Source organism: Azolla caroliniana, unplaced genomic scaffold (genome assembly GCF_043228905.1).
Source record: "Azolla caroliniana isolate FFs.n. ecotype wild unplaced genomic scaffold, voAzoCaro1.0.p SCAF_3, whole genome shotgun sequence".
Lineage (NCBI taxonomy): Eukaryota > Viridiplantae > Streptophyta > Polypodiopsida > Salviniales > Salviniaceae > Azolla > Azolla caroliniana.
In genome coordinates, this window is record NW_028230438.1 from 21,163,119 (window position 1) to 21,182,063 (window position 18,945).

Below are 18,945 nucleotides of genomic sequence, written 5' to 3' on the forward strand. Positions count from 1 at the left end.
GTTGAGATTCCCTAGAAATCAATGTTTAATATTCCATCAAATTTCCTTGGAGTTAGTGGTTATTGAGCTGCAAAGGCATGAGTAGGATTGACTATGACCACTTAGTCGTACTTGTTGACTATGCTTTCAAAGAAAGTTGATAGCAATCAACATGCATACCCTAGCAAATTTATGAAGTTAGTGGTTATCAAGTATCTTGTCAATGATTGATTTATCATACTCATTGTATATGCCTCCAAGGAAAGTTCAGATTCCCTAACAATCAATGTTCAATACCCTACCAAATTTACGGAGTTGATGGTTATTGAGTGTCTTGCCAAGAAGACATGAGAAGGGTTGATAATGACCAATTTATCATACTCTTGATCTTACTCTTCAAATTCTACCATTTAACTCAACTTAATACAAGTATCCTTTGCATGATTTCTCCAATCATTGGTACACATACTTTACAAACCCTTCAATATCAATATAAGAACCTTGAAAATATGTTGCTAAAGTAAAAGAGCAAAAATAGTCCCTTCTTCAGCAAGATAGTTACATCCATCTGTTCACTGGTTCTAAAAAATGTATTTCTATTATTTAGAAACCCTTCAACATATTGGGGTAAGAATCTTGATAATTTTGCATGCTTTAAAATCAAGACAATCTTCATGTTCAAAATAACTATGAAGAATGAAAAACAGCCTTGTTTGGATTGGCACATAAATAAGCTCTCACAATCTGTTGATCAAGATCATAATAATATTGCATTTTCCCCAATGGCTTCAAGTCCAAATCTACAAAACGAATCTGCATGCATAAAATCAAACAAATTAAAATGAGAGATCTGCAAATAATGACAGGTTATATACATATTTAAGAAAACTGGGATGGATAGACCATCTAATAGCAAATATGATCACTCTCTAGGGAAAATTCCCAATATTATTATTTCCCCAAGTCACAAGTGTTATTTCCCCAAACACCCCCAAGTGAACTCAGATTTGCTATTCACACAAAAGTTTATACAGAAAATTCATCCCCTTCTCTCTTTCAAGGGTTGACTCCAGGGGCGTTTGGGGAAATTGTAAAATTCAGGGGTAGTTGGAGAAATAATGAAAAGTTCGATGGTATTCCAGATTATTTTTCCTTATGAATTATATGAAGAAAATTAAAATTTGAGTAAGAGATATCAAATATATTATGGAATATTGAAAGTGTACCAAACTTCAAATCGAAGCATTCTCCAGTTGATTAAATATATTACACAAAGATTGAATGCTGTACCAACCTTCAAATGGAAGCATTCTCCAGTAAGTGACGAGTGAAACATCTTATAATGCTGCTGATTATCAGAACTCATTGTTACCATATCAAGTGATCGCTGGAATGTGAGCATAAGACTACAATCCTTTGTTGTGGCAGCAATTAAATAGTCCCTCACAATTTTGATACAATCCATGAGGCTGAGGTTATCCACAAAAGTTTTTCTATTCTTCATTGTCTCCTCATCCACACTTCCACGCCCATCAGCCACGTCCATCCTATCCCATACATCACCAGGAAAACTGTTTCTAGCCTCGATCACCTTCTCATCCAAGATTTTTTTATCATCCATGGTATTTCCATTTGAAACATGATCATCTGGAAAAGCTTTCCAGTAGGCACACATCACTCCTTCTATGTCATATTTGTCAAGCTTCTGGGCTGCCAGTAGATTTTTTAACACATCATTTTCATATAGACTCTGTGAAATGAGAGATTTCAAGACTTTGATCGCATCTTCCAGTGTCTCACATGATGGAAAGCAATCCATTAAAGCTTCATTCATCGGTTGTGAGTTTGGAAACTCAATGTTATCAATGATTTTTCCTTCAATAAAAACACGCAAGTTGTTTTGCGGATTCTCAAACAAATCATTGACAGCTTGGCTTATCCTCTCCAGATTTCCAGAGAATAAGTCTAATGGGGAATACTGGCTAATCTTCTTTATCTACATAAAAAAAAAGAAGAGTTTGAAAGCATGTATTTCAACTGGTTATTTTTCAATATGAGTTATTTGATTTTTCTTTTTTGAAAAATGCATATTTGGAAATACCTGTCCTTTCGAATGTTTCAATGTCTGATGCATTGAAAAGCGAGAAACCTTCTTCTTGATGATGTTTTTGGCTGCGATGAGGTCTGAATCTGGTAAGAAGCCACATTTCGGCTGGGTGGCATTTAAAACATTTTATGCAATTTCAGGGCATTCTCAAAGTTCTTTGACTTACTCAACAAAAAAGATCAATGTGGATAAATGTTTTCTTTTTTTACTACTAAATATTCACCTTACTTTATTCAATAATTTTTGACATATGCATAATGACCTTAATTCATTTATTATTTTTAAAGGCATGAATAGTTATCTTAATTTATTTGTAAATTCTAAAAGTTAGCATAATGACCTTGATTTCTACTGAAATGCTTGGAGGAGCTTTGTTCCCAGGCTCTGTAAAACAATTAAGCAATGATAATAGTAAGCACCATCCAAACAAACAGCAAGTAACATACTCTCTCTCTCTCTCTCAAATACTATATGGCAAATGTCAATCCTGAATGTTGGTGTCAATATAAAGCAAGAATGCCTATTGATCGTATCCAACCTTATCTCATTACCAATATGAGTAGTAATGCTCGTAGAGCCCTTACACTACTTTGCACTCGATCTCACAAGTTAGGTATTGAAGTTGCATCATGGTATCAAAATGTAACTAATTTGAAGACATGCAAAGTATGCAATGGAGGCATGGTAGAGGATGAATGTCACTTGCTCTTCACATGCTTGACATATAGTGCAATTTGTTCAAGATATGCTGACATACTAAGAGGGAGTGATAACTTAAGTTCCATACTTAAGACACCACCGAGAAGGTTGAGCTGTTGAGCTCATATGTGTATGCTTTATTCACACATAGAGACTTTGTGCTTCAATGTATGAATACCCCTTCTTAGGAAGGAGACACATATCAAGAACACATGTATACTCTGGTTCCATAGGTCAAAATTGGCTTCTTTATGGATGATAAAAATTCAAATTCTCTCTTTCTACCTGCATAATATAATAGTATATGTATAGAGAGAATAAGCCATATCTATATCTGTGTCTACTAGAAAGAAAGAGTAATGTAACCATTTGGCATAACCCAACATGATCAATGAGACCAAGTCATTTTTCCAAATGTATAAAATTGACAAAACTGTATCTCATCATAAATACGCTACACTTTGCAGAAATTAAAAGCCGAGATTGAGGTGAGTCTTCAATATGTCCCTAACTGAATATTTTAGATCGAAGGGGTTAAAATAATATGACAACCAAGACTCCTAAGAATGGCAATGATGGTTACTATCATTTTGAGGTTGTGAGGTTCTGGAAGAGGTCCCAAGGTCATGACCTTTTTACACAGAGAGCCAGTCCATGCTCCATTGTCTATTGATGCTGGAGGGGAAGACATGGGTGGAGTTGTAGTTATGAAGAAGTTAGTGATGGTTCTTTCTGGCTGAATTGATTTGTATCTCTTCTCCTGGAAAGTGTATTCTATTGCGGCAGTGCTATCTTTCTCGGATTTTGTAATTTACAATGCAGGAAGTGCTTCTCTATTTCAATCTGTAGACAGCAAATTTAGCAGAGGCAGTCAATTCATTCCAGGCATTTATACCTTCTTGTCTCCATATGCAGTTGATGTGACGACGTATGGAAATAATGCTTTATATGTATATGTTGTGCCGAAGGTGAGTGTTCATGTGGTTGGGACAGGTGATAAACCCATCTGGTGGCATGTGTAGGAAGTTACTCTGTTAAAGTTTCATCCTGCATGAAGGTGAGTGGTGGGTTCAACCAAGCTGGTTCGGTATCCAGCTTCACAATGATCATTTGATTACTCAATTCAATTCAGTGCAATGGAGATCCAAAAAGGTTCAGTCAATGATGTATCGGAAGGGGGGGTTCATGAGTACCTTTGTGTGAGAAGTTCCCATAATCTGCATAAAGCTGATCACTTGAATAGAGGGCTCTACTGACCACTACTAATGTAGTTCCTAGTTCTGCTCTAGTAGTTTCATGTTAGGGGATTCCATCCAAGATAAAGTTCCTCTGGCCTATAATTATGTCCAACCAGTGATTCCTTCCCTGGACGGTAGAAACTGGCTCCCCACACTTGTGTGTGTTCAGTTCTTGGATCCTGAATGTAGATAATGTTAGAAATATTGAGAATCGATTAGATAGGCATATAGAGTTACAAGCACAAAGATGAATATCTGAAAACAAACTTTCTATTACAAATGAGAGTAGCTCACAATGGTAGTCCACCCATGCACTCACACACCTTAGAGCTTAGATGGACTACAAAATTAGTGGGGACAGATAATAGTCACAGACACTGTGTAAGAGGTACAAAAATTGTAATAATTTGAAATGCCCATATCATGTATTCATTTTTTTTCTCTTCCAGAAAACAATATAATCATCTATAATGCAGCTCCCACTTCTATCCTCACTTCTGTGAAGTGCCTTTCCCTAAACCTAAACCCTCACATTCGTATGTTTTATTCAGAAATTTGGTAGTAACAAAAGTTTCCAAGCATTTATTCAGCACGTATGAAAAACATATACATGTGTTAAAAACAAGTAACCTCTTATGTACCCCTCAGATAACTCAATAGATGAGTATCTATATAAAAAATACCTTTGGTGGACCAGAACACTGAATGATCTGACATCAGCAATGCATGGTGACTGCAAGGGTCAATTTGACTAACTTCTGCTCTCCAACTAGGCCGTGCATTCTCTACACGAGATGCTAAAATTTCCAAGAATTCTGAAGACACACAAACAATGACCTGAAATAAAACCCCAAATCAAAAAACCAAACATGACACTACTCGCTTTACAAAAATATAGAAATGAGATATCCATACCCCAGGATCAACAAGTTCATGACCCAAAAGTGGCCTTATCACATTCTGTGCATATGTTTGAACTAGGATTTCGATACTAGTTGCAATTGCAACAGATGGCCAGTCAGCCCAAAGAATCTGCTCTTGTTTTGACAAAACAGGCTTTCCACGCACATGCAGTCTCTTCTTCAAATGATTTGAATTAAAGGATACCTTCTTTAGCCGAAGTACTTTTCCTACCTTGAAAGGCATAGATGTCTCTAGTGAGTAAACATCACAGTTGTATGGAAAAGATTAAATAAACTTCAAGTTATAAGCTAAATCCTGCATTGGCATCAATGTGAATCCTCAATAACTTTAGACACTAATTGGAAAATCAAAATGTTCAAAAATAGGTGTGGCATTTGATTAAACAAAAATGATATGATATAGACAACCTATAAGAAGAAACTCTTTATAAAAACGTCTTAAGAGGATTACCATATGAATATCGAAACCAGTGGCTTACATGCTACCTGTGGAACATGATATTGTTGCTCGCATATGGAAAGCAGAGAAAAATGCCCAACAATTAGAGGAGCAAAATGAACATGGACGCCTTCCAAGCACACAAGCAAAGCATTAATAGATCATACCAACCCAGATATTATGATTGGTGTGATATCGAACATCACAAGTTTTGTTTCTGTTTTCTACTTAGCACAGTGGAAGGCCCATTAAAATGAAAGATTGCTTTTGTCACCAAAGAATATTGTCTATTTTCTATCCCTTTAGGAAAGTTCCTTGTGAGTTCTCCATTGTCTTAACCATAGTAGGTGTTGATTGGGATGAATACCCTCTTGAGAGATAAATACTGTGGAACTTGCCTTCTACATGTTTTGATATTCGCTCAAGTTGCAGCATATCCATTGATACTAGTGGATGGATAACCCCTATAAATGTGTATAACAAAAGATGCTCTATAGAGTCCATACAAAAAACATCAGATGAATGTCGGTAAAGGTCTGAACCTAGCACGCATCTCTTGATGGCGGCATCTATGGCTTGCAGTTACCAAGTGAATGGATAACCAATTTGTCTTCATTTGTAATATAAATCGACTTTCAGGTCATGAGCATCACTTTGAGACATGCAAGTTAAATTAATTTCATTTCACACAAAAAAAACTAAAAACGATATGAAACCCACATGTCTTCCACTCACTTACAATGCCTCTAGTCAATGCCAACATTAAGTACAATAATGCATTGAATAGTCTTTTGTCACACTCAACCACATTATAATCCTCCTACATTTTCTTGAAAAGGAAAGCTAGAACACTCATTGAATCTCCATAAACTCTGTTCAAACAATTTTCCAATCTTCATTTCTCCACACTGAACAAGTACGCTACCTTTTTCTGTGGGATAGCATAGATATATTTTTCCCATTCCACTCTTCTTTAAAGATGAGAAAACATAAAATAAGAGAGAATCTTTTAAGATATAATCCCTAGTTCAGTTTTGTAGGCCATTTTGGCCTCTTAAAAAACATTAATAAATGTTCTCTTTCTTTAACACAAAGAAATATGCAAAAGCACGCATGCACATGTGTAGTTATACATATTCATCTACAGGAGGCCAATATCAAAAGACAAAACATGAAAAGAAACCTAGTTTTGCTAAAACCTAGAAGTGCAGGAAAGAAAAGGCACATGTGTAGTTATACATATTCATCTACAGGAGGCCAATATCAAAAGACAAAACATGAAAAGAAACCTAGTTTTGCTAAAACCTAGAAGTGCAGGAAAGAAAAGGCACATGTGTAGTTATACATATTCATCTACAGGAGGCCAATATCAAAAGACAACATGAAAAGAAACCTAGTTTTGCTAAAACCTAGAAGTGCAGGAAAGAAAAGGCATTTGTTTTTAGGAAAACAAGTATATAGAATTTAAAATAGAGCGTAGTGACCATTCTAATTAGTAGCCATGCGAGAAGAAACTTACTAGAAGTGGATTAGAGTTGAGGTGATAGAGCACGATGTTGCCGGCTCCTTCTCCTCTGTAGTACCATTCCAAGGCATCTTCAGCAGTCAATCGCAATGCAATATCCTCCTCCATGATTATCAAAAAACTTGAGCACAAAATCTGCATGTGAACACGATTCATGGATTCAGCAATACACACTAATGGAGATAACATCTCTCCCTCCAAACTGATATCTATAACTCACCCAAATTATGAACAGAACAAGGTATTGCGGCAAAACCTATTGCAACTCTATACCCAAAAGACATGGATCACAGCAAGAAACGATCAGTCTATTAACATCTTCAAAAGGCCAAAGTGACCTATGAGACCAAAAGTTCAATCCATATGAATTTTATTTAAGTCTGATAAAAGAGCAGCACCATAAATACAGGACAATAAGACATATTATGTTGGATGATACAATCATGAACAAGAAGAATCCTTGAAATTTCTTCTTCCAAATATACACGATTTTTAAACACTTTTCAGATGATCAGCTCCGTTCATTGGCCAGGAAGGTCCAAGACATAAGCCTATTACAAGTCTTGAATCAGAGAGAGACAGTGCGTCAGAAAATTAAACCTAGAGTTTGGCAACCCTTCACAGACTCACTTGTGTAGCCTTAAAGCCAAGCGGATGGGTGAACACTGCCGTTGATATATAATGCTGTGAGTTTGTTGCGTTTATGAACTATGACGAAAAAATCAAGGGGAAAAATCACAAGAAAAGGTGAAAGGGCACGAGCCCAAATGAGTAATACATTTCCTGGCTCTTAGGAACAGTACAAATAATTTAATAAGCCAAACCCACCCATATGTTCACAATTTGTGAGAGATCTTCACCAGGACCTTGCCGAGGGTATAGAAGAGCTCAGTATTTGGGAACAACAAGAAGCCCATTGTGGCTTACTCCAGGAGCAAAAGCTTATAGGTTTGCCTGACTTTTTCCTCGAGTGTACAAACTTGAATTGCCAGTCTTGAAGTATCAAAGACAATTAGCATCAAGCAATGGCAATGCCATTGCTGGGCATAGATTATACGTGGGGCACTCTCTATCAGAGCCTACAAGTAAAAAAGCTCTCCGATACGAATCTCTATCTTACTTTGCGATGAAATATTTGCCATCCAATAACCTTTCAGCTGGGGTTCTTTCTTCTCCCCCAAACATAGGAATGAGAAGCGCCATTCCCGAGAGATGAATACCAACATGGGTGTACTCCATAAGAGCAGACATGGCATTTCATAATCCCTCCTGAGCTTTCTTCCACCAGGAAGCATTTGTGAGGTTACAACTTACAACACAATTCGTGAGTATTGCCTTCCTAACACAGTCCACTTGCAGCCTATCCACATTAGGATAGTTTGAAAACCCTAAATTTGACACCATTTACACATAGGAGAAGACGCTTTTGATTTTTCTACAGAGACCTTAAAAAAGTTGATAGGAAACTCAGATATCAGAAGCACGACGGAGTTGTGTATGATGTTGTTGAGAGTTAAAGAGAGAGAAGGGGAGATACTTACCTTGGAATCACATGAAGGAGAAGTTTCTTCGCGTAGCTATGGAGACAAGGACATGCAGGGATGAAGAGGAGACAGACAAGAGGAAAAGAAGAGGATGGATGTGACAAAACACCCAAAAGAGAGACAGAGACAGAGACAGAGATGGGAGGAATGAAGAGGATATTATGTATGGAGCAATAGAAAGGTAAGAAATTGTGATTCGAACCTAAAACCTTAGGATTAATAGAGTGTAATAACTTACAAATTTACAATTACAATAAATAGAAATAGAGAAAGGAAGAAAAAGAAGACGAGACTTTGTTTTTGCTCTTAAGTTGCGGTCTCTCTGTTGGTGACGGAATTTCACACGAAGACAAGCAAGCGTTGGAAAGCCCTCGGTTAGACCTTTGTAATGATATATATAGCAAGTTTAAATTGGTGCTCTGTATTGGTAGCGCTGATAGAAACAAAGAACCGTGTGTTGTCGGCATATACATACTCTACACGTGTTGCGGGTCTCCTATTGTCTTTCTTCTTCATCTTCGATCGGGTGAGGCTTAAGGGTATGTAGTAATGTACAAAACAGTGAGTTCACGGAGGCAACGACCTCGTGCTCACGATCTTCGCCACAGGCGGCGATTACAACAGAGGCAGCGACCTCTTCTCTCTCTCTCTCTCTCTCTCTCTCTCTCTCTGTACAGTTATGCACACTGATCTCATGCAAAACAGAAATGACAACAACCATAACTAAAAGTTTGCCCTAAGTCATATTTATACTAATATGACTTTTCGGCTATTTACAAATATAGCCTCGATGGACTATCAGAAACATATTTACGAATATGTCTCTTCATCCGGTTCTCCGTAGCCGGGTACTCCTCATCCGGTCTTCACCGGGTCTGCATCATCCGGCTCTCCGTAGCCGGGTACTCGTCATCCGGTTCATACCGGGTCTGCACCATCCGGCCCTCCGTAGCCAGGCACTCCTCATCCGGTTCATACCGGGTCTGCATCATCCGGCTCTCCGTAGCGGTTTCGGCCGAGGCCGAGTTTGTTCATCGACACTGTTCTTCTCCCTTCCCATCCGGAGGGACCTGTCTCCCAACAAACTCCCCCTTCACTCCGGCATGGGGTGTCTTACCAGTCTGATTCTCTTCCGGCATGCATCCAGCTTGTCGGGTATCAGCACTTTGGTCAGCATATCTGACCCGTTCTTGGCCGTGTGGATCTTCATCAGCGCGAACTCCTGGTCATCTACTCTTTCCCGGATCCAGTGGTACCTCCGCTGGATATGCTTCGTCCGGGAATGGTAGGCCACATTCTTAGCAAGGTGGATGGCACTTTGACTGTCGCAATAGAGTCGGTATTCATCTTGCCGGATACCGAGCTCTCCGATGAAGTCCTTTATCCACAATATTTCCTTGCCGGCTTCCACAGCTGCCATGTACTCCGCCTCCGTGGTTGACAATGCAACCGTCTTCTACAGTCTCGACTGCCACGAAACAGCTCCCCTGCATATGTCATTACATACCCGGATGTAGACCGGCTGGTATCCACATCAGCCGACATGTCCGAATCGGTGAAACCGTCCAGTTGAGGTTTTCCGGAGCCGAATCGGAGACACATATTTGAAGTGCCCTTCAAATACCGGAGTATCCATTTGACCGCGTTCCAGTGCTCCTTGCCGGGATTACTCAAGAACCGGCTCACTACTCCGACTGTGTATCCAATGTCCGGTCGGGTACAAACCATTGCGTACATCAAGCTCCCGACGGCAGAGGCATATGGAATCTTCATCATATCCGCCTTCTCTGCTTTTGTCTTCGGGTTTTGCTTACCGGATAGCTTGCAGTTTGCCGGAAGTGTCGATCCGACCGGTTTCGCATCTGACATGTTGAACCGGTGAAGCACCTTTGTCACGTACTTCTCCTGTGACAACCATAATTCCTTCGCTGACCGGTTCCGGATGATGTGCATCCCCAACATCTGTCTTGCCGAACCCAAGTCTTTCATTGAGAAGGTCTGGTTGAGGGCCTTCTTCAGCATCCGTATTTTGACTTGATCCCGTCCAACGATCAACATGTCATCCACGTACAGAAGGAGTATCAGGAAGTCGCCTCCTTCGAACTTCTTCACAAACACGCAGTGATCGGCCTACGTCTTGTGGTACCCTTGATCGGTCATGAAGGAGTCGAACTTCCGGTACCATTGTCGGGGAGCCTGCTTCAGTCCGTACAAACTCTTCTTCAACCGGCATACCAGGTGCTCCTTCCCTTTCTCCACGAATCCTTCCGGTTGCTGCATGTAGATCTCCTCTTCGAGGTCGCCGTGAAGGAATGTCGTCTTCACGTCTAGCTGCTCTACCTCGAGGTCCATGCTTGCTGCTATACTCAACACCGTCCGGATGGAGGTCATCTTTACTACCGGGGCAAATATCTCGTCGAAGTCCACGCCCTTCTTCTGCTGGAACCCCTTCACCACGATCCTGGCTTTGTATCTCGGGGGGTTGCCGGCATCTCCCGATTTCAACTTGTACACCCACTTGTTTGGGAGTGCCCGCTTTCCTTTCAGCAACTCCACCAATTCGTACATATGGTTTTCATGCAGGGAATCCATCTCATCCTGCATGGCACTTAACCATTTTCGGCTGTGGGTGTCTTCCTTCGCTTCTTCGAAGCTTTCCGGCTCCCCCTAATCGATCAGTAGAACATGCTCTGCATCCGGAAATCTCCAGGGGGCCCTTCTCTCTCTGAGAGGATATCTCCGTCTCTGGGCTTTGGTGACCGGCTCATCCATCTGCTCTTCATCCGAATCCGATTCGGGGTCTTGGCCGGTTCCGGTTTCAGCTTCCTCTACTTCTTCTTATACCGGTTCGGTATCCTCACCGTAACCGGCTGGTTCCTCGAATGCTAACCGGTCTCTTGCCGGTTGGGTCTGCTCATCGTAGAGTCTATCCTTACCGGTCGACTCGGAGTTCATTATCTTCTTCTCCGACTCCCAGTCGGCGAGCGTCTTGTTCTCCATGAAGATAATATCTCGAATCCGGAATACCTTCTTGTCGACCAGGTCCCACACTCGGTAGCCGAACTCATCGTCACCGTAACCGAGGAATATGCATGGCCGGGTCTTTGGATCTAACTTACCTCTCCGGTCCTTAGCTACATGCACGTACGCGAGACACCCGAACACCTTCAGATGCCGGTAGGATACTTCCTTACCGGTCCACACTCTTTGTGGCGTGTCTCCGTCCAAGGGTACTGAGGGTGATCTATTTATCACATATGTCGCCGTCGACAGTGCCTCAGCCCAAAACTTCTTGGGTAGTTTTGAATGCGCTAGCATACTCCGGACCCTCTCCATTATGGTTCGGTTCATCCTCTCGGCCAGTCCGTTTAGTTCCGGCGTCTTCGGCACGGTAAATTCGAGCCGGATTCCCTTCGAGCGGCAGTACTCCTCGAACTGCCCCCGGTACTCTCCTCCGTTATCTGCTCGAACCGCCTTCAGCTTCCGGCCGGTTTCTCTTTCCACTCTCGCGTGGAGCTCTTTGAAGACGGATAACACCTGATCCTTTGTCTTCAACGGTGTGGCCCACAACTTCCAGCTGTGGTCATCTATGAACGTCACGAAGTACTACGCTCCGGCATGTGACTTCGTGTCTACTTGACACACATCCGTATGCACCAACTCCAATGGTGCATTACGTCTCATCGGTGGTCTTGGTCGGAAGGAGGTCCGGTTCTGCTTACCGGTCAGACAATCAGTGCACTTCTCTAAGTGCACGTTCTTCACTGGAATGAGGTTGTCGTCTGCAAGCCTCTTCATCCCCTTCTCACTCATATGACATAGCCTCTTGTGCCACAGCTCACCGGCAGTGTCGGATGCCACGTTCACTTCTTCCGGACATAACCGGGCATTCATCAGGTATAGTGTGTTTACCTTCCGGGCCCGAGCCACAATAACGCTCCCTTTGCTGAACTTCATGACACCGTTCCGGATGCTACCCGTGTAGCCTTCATCATCTAGCCGACCGACTGATATCAGGTTTAGACGAACTTCCGGAACGTGTCGGACATCCTTCAGCAGCAACTTGCATCCGGTTGGTGTTGTCAGCCACACGTCTCCTATGCCGACAATTCGGCATGTTCCTTCATTCCCTATCCGGACACAACCGTGATCACCGGCTAAATAGGATGAGAAGCATTTCCGGTCCGGGGTAAGGTGGAACGACACTCCAGAGTCTACCACCCAGGTCATCTCGTCGCCGGAAAGGTTTATCTCACTCTCCTCGATGATGAGCATCAACTCTTCCTCACTTGCCGCGATTGCCGTCGTTCCCTTCCGGTCCGTCCCCCTCCGGTCTTTACCGTTTCGGTTCGGGGTTTGCTTCGAATCGATACCGTCGTTCTCCTTATCTTTACGGAAATGCCGACAATTCTTTTGGAAGTGACCCGGCTTGCCGCAATAGAAGCAAGTGGGCCTCCCCCTTGACTTTGACCGTGTCCCCGACTTCTCCCGGTTCTGGGGACTACGGTTTCTATGTCTTCTGCGTTCCGATTCGGTAAGGAGCGCTTTGGAGTCGGAGCTCGTATCCTTATCTTTCCGACGCGCCTCCTCATCTAGCAGGCTCGACTTTACTCTTGCTAGGGATAACCTCTTTCCTTCCGGCCCGGCGTTGCCCAAAGTGACAACCAACATCTCCCAGTTATCCGGGAGGGAACCGAGCAGGAGTAGCGCAAGTACCTCATCTGCAAGAGGTACTTCTAATGAAGTTGCCTGGTGGATTAGCCCCTGGAAGGCATTCATGTGCTCCGCCATGCTGGAGCCATCTTGGTACCGGAGTCTTACGAGCTTCCGGAATACCGAAACCTGGTTAACAACATTTTTGTTTTGAAACATTATACCGATCTTCTCCTAGAGCTCATGAGCCTTGCTCTCTTCATTGAAGTTGTTGTACAGGCTCATGTCGATGAAGCACCATATGTACGTCGTTGTCTTCATGTGCATCACCTCCCATATCGCGGCATCGATTTTGTCCGGTCTCTTGTCCCCGAACTGAACCGGCAGCCAGAGGTCTTTAACCACGAGCATGTCCCTCATCTTCGACTTCCACACTGAGTAGTTGGAGCCGGTGAGCTTGAACATGCCGCCAAACGATTCGTCCATTTTCTGTGTAACCTGCTCTGATACCACTTGACGGGAACTCAAACGCTCCTTATGTCCAACGCTTGGCCACAACCGAGCGTCTTTTCATACATAGAAAAACGGGAAACAAATGCTCGACACGAAGGAGAGAAATTACACAGAAGGTTTATGTGGAAAACCCCAAACTAGGGGAAAAACCACGGCAGCCCACAGGCTGCAAACTGTCACTATGTAGTAATGTACAAACAGTGAGTTCACAGAGGCAACGACCTCGTGCTCACTGTCATGAACACATGACCATTATGGCGTCACTCGGACTTGAACCTCGAACCTTGTAATTCATACTTGAAAACCTCAACCATTAAGATAGCTTATTGTTATATGAAACAATAAAGCTACTTCTTGTATTACATTGATTATTGTAAAAACTCTAGATTATTCTAGAATGTTCTAGAATGTTCTAGAATGTTCTAGACCTAGAATGTTCTTTGGGCTGACTAGCCATCTGTTGCAATTGCAACTAGTATCGAAATCCTAGTTCAAACATATGCACAGAATGTGATAAGGCCACTTTTGGGTCATGAACTTGTTGATCCTGGGGTATGGATATCTCATTTCTATATTTTTGTAAAGCGAGTAGTGTCATGTTTGGTTTTTTGATTTGGGGTTTTATTTCAGGTCATTGTTTGTGTGTCTTCAGAATTCTTGGAAATTTTAGCATCTCGTGTAGAGAATGCACGGCCTAGTTGGAGAGCAGAAGTTAGTCAAATTGACCCTTGCAGTCACCATGCATTGCTGATGTCAGATCATTCAGTGTTCTGGTCCACCAAAGGTATTTTTTATATAGATACTCATCTATTGAGTTATCTGAGGGGTACATAAGAGGTTACTTGTTTTTAACACATGTATATGTTTTTCATACGTGCTGAATAAATGCTTGGAAACTTTTGTTACTACCAAATTTCTGAATAAAACATACGAATGTGAGGGTTTAGGTTTAGGGAAAGGCACTTCACAGAAGTGAGGATAGAAGTGGGAGCTGCATTATAGATGATTATATTGTTTTCTGGAAGAGAAAAAAAATGAATACATGATATGGGCATTTCAAATTATTACAATTTTTGTACCTCTTACACAGTGTCTGTGACTATTATCTGTCCCCACTAATTTTGTAGTCCATCTAAGCTCTAAGGTGTGTGAGTGCATGGGTGGACTACCATTGTGAGCTACTCTCATTTGTAATAGAAAGTTTGTTTTCAGATATTCATCTTTGTGCTTGTAACTCTATATGCCTATCTAATCGATTCTCAATATTTCTAACATTATCTACATTCAGGATCCAAGAACTGAACACACACAAGTGTGGGGAGCCAGTTTCTACCGTCCAGGGAAGGAATCACTGGTTGGACATAATTATAGGCCAGAGGAACTTTATCTTGGATGGAATCCCCTAACATGAAACTACTAGAGCAGAACTAGGAACTACATTAGTAGTGGTCAGTAGAGCCCTCTATTCAAGTGATCAGCTTTATGCAGATTATGGGAACTTCTCACACAAAGGTACTCATGAACCCCCCCTTCCGATACATCATTGACTGAACCTTTTTGGATCTCCATTGCACTGAATTGAATTGAGTAATCAAATGATCATTGTGAAGCTGGATACCGAACCAGCTTGGTTGAACCCACCACTCACCTTCATGCAGGATGAAACTTTAACAGAGTAACTTCCTACACATGCCACCAGATGGGTTTATCACCTGTCCCAACCACATGAACACTCACCTTCGGCACAACATATACATATAAAGCATTATTTCCATACGTCGTCACATCAACTGCATATGGAGACAAGAAGGTATAAATGCCTGGAATGAATTGACTGCCTCTGCTAAATTTGCTGTCTACAGATTGAAATAGAGAAGCACTTCCTGCATTGTAAATTACAAAATCCGAGAAAGATAGCACTGCCGCAATAGAATACACTTTCCAGGAGAAGAGATACAAATCAATTCAGCCAGAAAGAACCATCACTAACTTCTTCATAACTACAACTCCACCCATGTCTTCCCCTCCAGCATCAATAGACAATGGAGCATGGACTGGCTCTCTGTGTAAAAAGGTCATGACCTTGGGACCTCTTCCAGAACCTCACAACCTCAAAATGATAGTAACCATCATTGCCATTCTTAGGAGTCTTGGTTGTCATATTATTTTAACCCCTTCGATCTAAAATATTCAGTTAGGGACATATTGAAGACTCACCTCAATCTCGGCTTTTAATTTCTGCAAAGTGTAGCGTATTTATGATGAGATACAGTTTTGTCAATTTTATACATTTGGAAAAATGACTTGGTCTCATTGATCATGTTGGGTTATGCCAAATGGTTACATTACTCTTTCTTTCTAGTAGACACAGATATAGATATGGCTTATTCTCTCTATACATATACTATTATATTATGCAGGTAGAAAGAGAGAATTTGAATTTTTATCATCCATAAAGAAGCCAATTTTGACCTATGGAACCAGAGTATACATGTGTTCTTGATATGTGTCTCCTTCCTAAGAAGGGGTATTCATACATTGAAGCACAAAGTCTCTATGTGTGAATAAAGCATACACATATGAGCTCAACAGCTCAACCTTCTCGGTGGTGTCTTAAGTATGGAACTTAAGTTATCACTCCCTCTTAGTATGTCAGCATATCTTGAACAAATTGCACTATATGTCAAGCATGTGAAGAGCAAGTGACATTCATCCTCTACCATGCCTCCATTGCATACTTTGCATGTCTTCAAATTAGTTACATTTTGATACCATGATGCAACTTCAATACCTAACTTGTGAGATCGAGTGCAAAGTAGTGTAAGGGCTCTACGAGCATTACTACTCATATTGGTAATGAGATAAGGTTGGATACGATCAATAGGCATTCTTGCTTTATATTGACACCAACATTCAGGATTGACATTTGCCATATAGTATTTGAGAGAGAGAGAGAGAGTATGTTACTTGCTGTTTGTTTGGATGGTGCTTACTATTATCATTGCTTAATTGTTTTACAGAGCCTGGGAACAAAGCTCCTCCAAGCATTTCAGTAGAAATCAAGGTCATTATGCTAACTTTTAGAATTTACAAATAAATTAAGATAACTATTCATGCCTTTAAAAATAATAAATGAATTAAGGTCATTATGCATATGTCAAAAATTATTGAATAAAGTAAGGTGAATATTTAGTAGTAAAAAAAGAAAACATTTATCCACATTGATCTTTTTTGTTGAGTAAGTCAAAGAACTTTGAGAATGCCCTGAAATTGCATAAAATGTTTTAAATGCCACCCAGCCGAAATGTGGCTTCTTACCAGATTCAGACCTCATCGCAGCCAAAAACATCATCAAGAAGAAGGTTTCTCGCTTTTCAATGCATCAGACATTGAAACATTCGAAAGGACAGGTATTTCCAAATATGCATTTTTCAAAAAAGAAAAATCAAATAACTCATATTGAAAAATAACCAGTTGAAATACATGCTTTCAAACTCTTCTTTTTTTTTATGTAGATAAAGAAGATTAGCTAGTATTCCCCATTAGACTTATTCTCTGGAAATCTGGAGAGGATAAGCCAAGCTGTCAATGATTTGTTTGAGAATCCGCAAAACAACTTGCGTGTTTTTATTGAAGGAAAAATCATTGAACACATTGAGTTTCCAAACTCACAACCGATGAATGAAGCTTTAATGGATTGCTTTCCATCATGTGAGACACTGGAAGATGCGATCAAAGTCTTGAAATCTCTCATTTCACAGAGTCTATATGAAAATGATGTGTTAAAAAATCTACTGGCAGCCCAGAAGCTTGACAAATATGACATAGAAGGAGTGATGTGTGCCTACTGGAAAGCTTTTCCAGATGATCATGTTTCAAATGGAAATACCATGGATGATAAAAAAATCTTGGATGAGAAGGTGATCGAGGCTAGAAATAGTTTCCTCTCTGTACCAAACTACACCCTTGAACAGGGAAACTTGACTTTTGGTTTGCTTGCAAGTGGATGACTCTTTAGAGAGGTTTGCCTCAGTGACCAAAACTATACCTTCAAAACACAACTTGGCTTTTGCTTTGCTTTGCACTGGTTCCGCTATGTTGATTGCAAATGATTGACCCTTTCTTGGTTTGAATGAATTTATAACTTTGAGCAAAAGAACTTCATTCCACTTTCATTGCAAGACATTCATTCTTAAGCTATAGTCCTTTCTTTGAACAAAACTGAATCTGGAACAAAAACATAAATTTTGTTTGCTTTTGTGCCAAATGATTGCTAGTGTATAATCCCTTGAAAGAAACTGCTAAGGATTGGAAACTCAAAAAGACTGCAAGTTCTTCTAGTAGAATAATGGATTGGCGAAATACGATGACCTATTTCCTTATCCTGCTCACAGTGATAAATCTATAAGCTGTTTCTCTTTGAACAAAAGGCTACGTGGAGCAAAACTTTCACAACTTGAGTTTTGTTTTGCTAGCAAATACTATGTTAACCTGTTGAAAGGATTTTCTTCATGTAAAACCGATACAGATCGTTCTTCTGTGTATTCTTATATCTGCAGAGATCAGGTAAGATTTGTGGTTATCGATATCCCAATTTCAAGAATGAATCTGAATGGCGGGGAAATGGTGAAATATGGACGACTCACAGAAACGAGGTTACACGTGGGGGACAAGCCTAAGTTGTTTCTTCAAAGAAGGAGGAGGAGGAGGAGAAACGCATAAGAGAGAGAAGGTCCTTCAACGACCATGAAAAGAAGAAAACAAACTCATAGGACTGCGAAATCAGCCAAGCGGAGAATGAAGAAAAGTAAGCAGAAATACATGTTGGTACAATGAGGATAAAAGAAGGAAGGAAGGAGGAATACATGTTGATGATCATGATGGAGACGAAGAAGAAGAACATGATGAAGATGATGAATCATGATGGTGATGAAGAAGATGAACATGAATAAGAAGGAGAAGAAGACGATCACATACCTGTTGTATCTCGATGATGAAGACGAAGACGATTGATGCAGAGCCGAGGGAGCTTTTCGTCTGTGGTTAGTGAGATGAGAGAGAGAGCTATGGATATGGATCTCTTATCAGGAAGCCATGGCGCAGAGAAAGGGGGGAAAAGAAGAGGAGAGAGAGAGAGAGAGAGAGAGATGGGTTTAGGGCAAAAGATCAAAAGAAAAGAAAGACAGACAGAAGAACGGGGAAGGGGAAGGGGGAGAATAGAGGGAGGCACTTTTTGCTTTTTGCTTTTTGCTTTTCTGCTTTTCTCCATGTCACGCTTTTTCTTTTTGCTTGCACTTTTTCTGAGACGCACAAGAGAAAATATCT

The 18,945-nt window shown here is 40.9% G+C and overlaps 1 protein-coding gene and 1 pseudogene across 4 annotated transcripts; one reads left to right on the forward strand and one right to left on the reverse strand.

Annotated features, from left to right (window-relative positions):
• Positions 1-394: 394 nt before the first annotated feature.
• LOC147866532 (inositol-pentakisphosphate 2-kinase-like) lies at positions 395-8,129 on the reverse strand. 3 transcript variants are annotated; one of them, XM_087316985.1, is made up of 8 exons: positions 8,031-8,129; positions 6,905-7,045; positions 4,939-5,157; positions 4,707-4,860; positions 2,427-2,470; positions 2,081-2,191; positions 1,274-1,975; positions 395-792 (listed from the first exon to the last, which is right to left on the reverse strand). In XM_087316985.1, exons 2-8 carry the CDS (start codon positions 7,016-7,018, stop codon positions 667-669), a joined length of 1,470 nt encoding a protein of 489 aa, XP_087173111.1. In that variant the 5' UTR covers positions 7,019-7,045; positions 8,031-8,129; the 3' UTR covers positions 395-666. The 3 variants fall into 3 exon arrangements, with proteins under 3 accessions (XP_087173111.1, XP_087173113.1, XP_087173110.1); XM_087316987.1 differs by lacking the exon at positions 8,031-8,129 and adding an exon at positions 7,739-7,847; XM_087316984.1 differs by lacking the exon at positions 8,031-8,129 and adding an exon at positions 7,309-7,634.
• LOC147866533 (inositol-pentakisphosphate 2-kinase-like) lies at positions 7,936-17,561 on the forward strand (annotated as a pseudogene). The gene is made up of 7 exons (XR_015529481.1): positions 7,936-7,995; positions 14,074-14,172; positions 14,251-14,404; positions 15,028-15,132; positions 16,641-16,684; positions 16,920-17,030; positions 17,136-17,561. The product of XR_015529481.1 is annotated as an inositol-pentakisphosphate 2-kinase-like (transcript).
• Positions 17,562-18,945: the final 1,384 nt, after the last annotated feature.

Coding starts and splice junctions, on each gene's coding strand:
- LOC147866532 (XM_087316984.1), bottom strand. CDS start 7,332: ATGTCTTATTGTCCTGTATTTATG. Junction 5,158..6,904: donor TCAACTCTAATCCACTTCTA/GTAAGTTTCTTC, acceptor ATGCCTTTCAAG/GTAGGAAAAGTACTTCGGCT. Junction 1,976..2,080: donor TGAAACATTCGAAAGGACAG/GTATTTCCAAAT, acceptor TTTTTTATGTAG/ATAAAGAAGATTAGCCAGTA.